Genomic DNA, 7,017 nt, shown 5'->3' on the forward strand with positions numbered 1-7,017 from the left:
ACTGAAAAAACTAACTGTGCCAAAAATTTTGACGCTCACTGTATATAAATCTGTTGCTATGTGTATTTGTCCGCGATGATCTCTGGAACCACTGAACCGATCCGAAAGCCACAGGTACCGTTGGAAAGGTCTCGGACCCGAGATGGTTATAGGCACCATCTTGGTCCATCTTGGTCACGTTAACACGACTTAACACCATTCCAGTTGATATGGGTGTCAAATGAACGGGTTTGGAATGGAGATGAATATGAATATGAATATCATCCGGAACCATTAAATATAATTTCCAAGTGATTTTAGATCTGAAATAAATGAGATCTCCATTTTGAAATCGAGGTCGAGGCGGGCGAGCGCGAGCACGCCGAAGCGCCTGGAAATATTACCACTAAGCAATCGCTGGACGCCGAGGCGAGCGAAGCGAGCCGAGGTGGCTAGTGCTTAATAAATTCGAATAAGGAAAACTGAATGAACAAGTTGGTTTTGTTGTTATTATTGTTCGGTTGCTTTAGCCCAATTCAATTCGTCGAAATGGAATAAAAATTCAGTTTCGTTGGAAATTTCTTCTCTTTATTGCTTATCCTTACGTTTTATGCCATTACCAAATCTACAGAATACATATGCGCTTTTTGTGTTGCATTTTTTAAATATTTTTTTTTTGTTTAATTCCTAGTAGTACATACAAATCAATAACTTCAATATATTATCAATACAATATAATTTTACAGGATTTTCAATCTTTTTTCAATGGTTTTCTTTCTTTTCGTCTGTGTGTTTATTTTTTTGGTTTTGGAATTTGTCTTACATTTATCGCTCTCATCAATTTTTCATTAAGAATTATGACTAGAGTCAATCACAATCATATACATACTTCGAAGTGTATAAAATTTATAGAATTTGTATTTGTTTTATTCATCATTTTCTTAAATTTATAGTTTAAATAGAAACAACAGATGAACAGAGATCGAATGTTTTGCTCCTTGTTTTGGTGGATCGACCATACAAATGGCGTTAGTACAATAAACTCGGTGAATTTGTTGTGTAGTTGTAAATTAGTTCTACAGCTTCATTGCGCTAATTCAATTCGAGGCGCTCGCAACTTTCAATTGGTTTAAATACTTACATTGCATGCAAATCGCTGTATGCTCGGCAATGATGGTCAATTTTCTTCTTGTTGTCATTTCAAATACGAATCCCTTTACCGTGAAGTTAACTAAAGCATTACGGTCGATTTGTATCTGCCTGATTATTCTTATTTTTTTTCTTCACTAAAAATTAAATACTACTAAATCAAATAAATTCGATAATTTTGTTTTTGTTTTTTTGATTTTACCATTCTAAAATAAATATAGGTTGCATAAATTGTAAATAGAGATAAACTGTATGATTTGTGTGTATGGCTTTGAACATATCGAAACAATGCTAATAAAGCTAGCGTACAATATAGAATTGGCACACATACGTTGATGTTTTGCTTGATCTTTTTTCGGTTGTTGTTGTTATCGCTCTCTTTGTCTCATCTTGTTCATGGTTGTACCTTGCGGTTGAAATGGTTCCATATAAGTAAGATACAATGCTTTCAACCGCATAGAATTGAATCGAATTTAAAACAATCGACAAACGAAAAGAGAGGGATGTTTTGATCCAAAGCAAAATAAATAGTATTGAAATGCCTAATTGAATTCATAGCATGATTGCCTTATTTTCGATGGTTTTTCGACTACGACACGCATAATCCGAATTTCATTGTTCCGAATTGAAGTAGGAATTTTGCATAAGATACAATTTATCGATTGGATTGACATTGCCGATGTTTGATGTGTTCGATGCGGTCGCTGTGCCATCAAGTAGATTGGTGTGGATGTGCGTTGCATGCAAGTCTAAATTTTGTAGAGATAATGTATCCGAAGTGGCCTCATCTAAATTATCAAAATTGCTACCGTCCAACGAAATATCTGAACTACAGAAGCTGTCATTTGAATTGCCCAAATAATCTAAACGTGATCGTAATAGAAACAAAATCACTGGTTAAATAATTGCCATTTATGGCTAAACAATTCTCGTCGGGCATTACCTTTGTCATCCTTTGAGCTGTCTTTGTCGGATGTTTTGTCGCCGTCTTGTTTCGATTTCCGTTGGATCTTCTTCATTTTGGCACGTTGATTTTGGAACCACACTTGAACAACTCGTACACTTAATCCAGTGTCTTTGGCCAATGCTTCGCGAATTTTGCGACATGGTTTCGGTGACATTTCGAATGATGCCTTAAACTGACGACGTTGACTCGATGTTAGAATGGTTCTTGGTCGTTTTGGTCCACGTCGTCCATCTCTCGGCCGCATTTCATCCATCAAAAATTCATCATCCGGACATTGGTGCTGCGATAGGTATAAATCCTTTTCGAAATCGTGTCGACAAAATAATTGACCACCGCGCAAAATAAATTGCTCGCCCTTTTGCAATGGCTGACAACAAACGCAGCATACAAAGCACGTCAAATGAAATACATAATTCTGCGCTCGCATCACCATATCATTCGGTTGGACTCGATCACCGCATCGCAAACATTTGATCGAAAACATTCTGAAAAAGCACGAAACAAATGAAAGCGTTTAGAAAAATTAAGACTTTTTATGAAAAAAAAAAACTATCTCCAATGCAACTGGAGAAGTCAAGTGAAGAGAAAATAATGTCTTATTCAACGAATGATAAGTGCTTGAAATAATGGAATCAGTCATATTAAAACGAGAATTCCGTATGCGAGAACTGTACAAATTCTGTTTAATGAATACTTCAATTCAACGTTTGATTCTTTTGAATACGAATTACTCCCATTATTCTAGTTTGCATCCAGAAACGAAAAAAAAAAATCCGCTCAATTCAAGCGCATTTTCAGAAACATTCATTCCAATCTAATTTAGTATAATGTTGACGCCAGAGAGATAAAAAAATGTACTCATTCCCTGCAATATTGAACGGAAAATTATCTTTGCAGCAACGGCATCGTGTGCATGCAAATAACAGCAATGGCAAATAACAGTAATTCACTCACACTTGGAACACCACTGTTTCTCTGCCATATATATGCCGTAATGAATACGGCACAAATACCATGAACATTTTTGATCTATTCACATCCATCCACAAGCATTGAGCAACCCCAATGCTGGAATATGGTAGATATGCGATTGAATTCGGAATGAGACGACCGACTACAATTCCAACAAAGATGGAAATAAGAAAATTCTTTTTCATTTTTTTCTGTCGTATTTCGAATGGATTTTCACTCTATTTCATATTGAGATTTTATTTCTTTTTATGCTCGAAGAATTTATTGAAATTTTTTGTTGCTCATTCGACAGTACCGAGCTTGATTCATATTGTAAAATGGTTGCATTTTCTTTCCATTTGCGCACATTCATTTTTTTCTACAAAAAAGACCAAACAATCATCAGAATTTCATTGTATCACACACGAAACTAACGCCTCCGTTGAATGAAATCAATTGTCGTCATTGAATGGAAGAATTCATCTTTTGAATCAAAGAATATCTTTTCATCGACGAATTACTGCACATCACTGACGGAGAATGGTAATATCTACATAGATACTTCGCTAGAATTCTCTGTCAATTTTAAGACATTTTTCTTAACAACATTTTTATCATTCGTGCTTCAAAATGTGCAAAATTACAAACAACGAGACATTTAAATTAAACATCCAACCAAGAAGTGGAAAAATACAGTTGAAGAAAAGACAGACGAAAATTAAACTTACCGATCATAGTCTGTTTTACAATACAGTTTGGAATTTCGCACATAACAAGAATGGTCTAGTGGTACACCGCAAACGCAACATGATAAACACTGTTCGTGCCAACTAGCATCACCTACTCGCATAAGATATCTATCGTGTATTTTTTGACCGCAGCCCTCACATAGTTCATAAGTTTTTTCGCATTTTACAGCACCTAATCCTGAATATAATAGTGGAAATAAGTAAAGCACAAAATGTTGCATTAACTGCTGAATTTTCGGAATAGACACTTTTCATTTCGTTTTGTTCGGTATATATTTCGTGGTATGCAATCAAAAACAAAATCGACACACATTTTTCGGTAAATTGGAATTCGTCATTACAATATGAAGAAGTGTTATCGGTGAAAATGTGGATGAGATTTTCCACGTAGAAGAATTTGGGCAAACCAGCGGCGGTAAGAGCAGTGGTGTAACCAAACAATCAATAGACTTATTATCACCATTTTTATCTTATCGTTTCGAGTGTGGTTTATCGGCAAATTATTGATTTTCATGAAAAATCCACACAATCATTTGCCCATCCACTACAATTGCTCTGACTTTTTCCAATTGTATCCCGTGGAATTTTGCATAAAACACAAGTGTTGACCTACAATTTTTTACGATAATCGGAATGAATCATTACGAAAACTGAAGACTATGGCCAATTTATTTGGAAATTGAAATCGTTACATTTCGCTACATATTACGTTTGACTGTTCACGAAGTTTGAACAAACGCGTTTTATGTTTGAACGAAAACAAAAGAAATCCAATATTGTCGATGAGCAAAAAATGAATGGTAATTTTTTTTTTTTTTTTGCAAAAATTATTCGATTGCAGCCCAAAAATTCAATTTTCTTTTGTTTCGATTGCATACGCGATATTTTACAAAGAATTCTCAGAGCACATTCCATCAACCATGGTTGCACAACTTACCGGTCCTTTCGTGACAGGACAGTGTTGTTGATATATTTTCCGGATGTCCTTGCATCAGTTCGGATTGTTGGTTGATATTTGGCGGATGAAAGAACTCCAACATTTTGCCTTGTCTGTTTATCAACACTTTAAGCTCTTATCAAACACTTTTCCGGTGAATATCTTTTCTCTTTTGTGGATTAAATATAGTTTCTGTTTTGTCACTTCAAATTAATCACGTTTGATGCAGATGGTCGTCGGTCAATAGTTTATAATTTTTTGTCATATTCTTTTATAGTTTTGATGTCAGTTCTACGCTAGAATTGTCACAAAATAAACAAAAACACGTTTAAATTTGCGTCACTCCAGTTTAAATTTTGTTATTTTGTTAATATATTTTCAACCAAAAAAAAAAAAATCCACAATCGCCGCACATCGATATTCGCCGAGTTCAACAAAAAAAAAGTTCTATTTTCCCCGAGTTCGCCAAATCCAAAGCGAGTTCGATAATAACGGAACGTATAACAAACAAACCGAGCGCTAGAATGGTTCGAAACAGTATGAGTACGATATTCAATTACAACAACGTTAAAACTGTCCAAATATCAAACTGTGTGTCGTATATTCTTCGAACCACTCATCAAACAGTGCGGATCGTTTACAATTCAATTGTTGTATATATACATTTGGTGGTGTGGTGTGCGTATTTGTTGAGGTTCCCTTTTCGGATCGCTCTATCATATTGCGCATGCTCGTTTCATTCTTGCCCAAAACTATCGGTGCTATTACATTCGCTTACAACTGGATACGTTTGACTGAACAACAACAATAAATGAAATCACATGAATGCGTTCGCTCCTCCTACCATGGCCTCTGTGATTGGTGCTCATTTCCCCTATTTCCCGAAATAAGTGAACGTAAAAACCATCGAAAAGTCAAATCTCATGAAACGAACATCGTTCGCTTTTCATCTCTATTTCTCTTCGCATCCAGACACATCCACCGCGAAAGATACCAGTCGAGAAAAAAAAACGAAGAGGAATACAGACACGAAGTTACGATTCAAGTGAATGTATTGAAAGTATTATGGGTAAGATTGCGAGTATGTAGAGAGCTGGTTTCTCTTCTATTTCAGCATTTAGAAAATAGACGACATTTTCCACGGAAGACGTAAGTATATAAAGCCAAAACAGTATATAGAATCTTGAGCATAAAATTCACAAACAAAACGACTGAAGTAAAAAAAAAGGAAGTGAAAAAATGCCATCGACAATAAACGACAACAATGAAATCACAACAGAGAGAAAGCTTAGGCCCAAGCTAGGGGGATCTTCTTTTCTACGATTTTTTCGTCTTCGACGACGATAATTTCTGTAACAAAAGGCCAAATGCCAACAATCTTCTGGGCAACATAAAGATAAATATAAGCCACATCACATGGATATGGTTATGTCGATGTCATTCCAACGAATCACCGCACAACCCCAATCAACCATTTTTAATTGTGCCGTATAATCTCTTTCCTTTCTCTCGTCGCTTCCTCTCACATGTTTTGTTTGTGCGATTGCATGAATATGACATTGGATGCGCGAAATATTTTATCACTCAAAAATAAAACATAAAGAATTAACCGATAAAATACCTATCACTTTTTAGCACTCATATTCAATGGCGCATACCCTATAAGATTACTACCATCATAATCATCATTCATAAAAGCATTCTTAATGCATGTGTGCTGAAATATTTTCCACTTTTATTGCTCGTTCTGCTACTAACACACCATATAAAACATATCATAAATAAATGTCCTTATTTGGCACTTGGATTGTCACTAAAGAAATTTCTTTTCTTGGAATGCGCACTCGATTGCTGGTGCCTCGTCTTGAGATATTAATCGTTCGCATCGGTGAACATAGTTGGATTCAAAAAAAATGGAAAAATATCTAAGAAAACGGACCAGGATCATACCATTTTTTGTCTACAATAATGAATTCAGTGATTAATCCTATCGCTTGACTTTGAAAACATGGAAAGCGACTTTCTGAAACTAATTTCAACATCATCAAAAACGTACCGAACATGAGTGCCGAACATTTCAATAACATGCTCGTGCAAAATATGAAAGTCGGCCTGTTTAGGAAAAGGTCGAACATATACCAATTTTACCTGTTTCGAGGACAAAATTGGACGATATAAAAAAAAAAAAAAGTGGAATCAGAAAATTTTGCATGAGCATTAATTAAAAATGGAACACCATTGGTTTAGTATTTGCAGTGGGAGAGAGAGTAAAACAGAAATGATAC

General features: G+C 35.3%; 1 protein-coding gene across 1 annotated transcript; it reads right to left on the bottom strand.

The window, feature by feature from the left end:
* Positions 1-771: 771 nt before the first annotated feature.
* Positions 772-5,281, bottom strand: LOC129578487 (LIM homeobox transcription factor 1-beta.1). Its single transcript, XM_055467173.1, has 4 exons — positions 4,733-5,281; positions 3,775-3,973; positions 2,072-2,580; positions 772-1,991 (listed from the first exon to the last, which is right to left on the bottom strand). The coding sequence occupies exons 1-4, from the start codon at positions 4,833-4,835 to the stop codon at positions 1,741-1,743; spliced, it is 1,062 nt and encodes a 353-aa protein (XP_055323148.1). The 5' UTR covers positions 4,836-5,281; the 3' UTR covers positions 772-1,740.
* Positions 5,282-7,017: the final 1,736 nt, after the last annotated feature.

This window comes from Sitodiplosis mosellana, unplaced genomic scaffold (genome assembly GCF_009176505.1).
Source record: "Sitodiplosis mosellana isolate CC-2019 unplaced genomic scaffold, AAFC_SMos_1.0 Smas_scaffold_6226, whole genome shotgun sequence".
Classification (NCBI taxonomy): domain Eukaryota; kingdom Metazoa; phylum Arthropoda; class Insecta; order Diptera; family Cecidomyiidae; genus Sitodiplosis; species Sitodiplosis mosellana.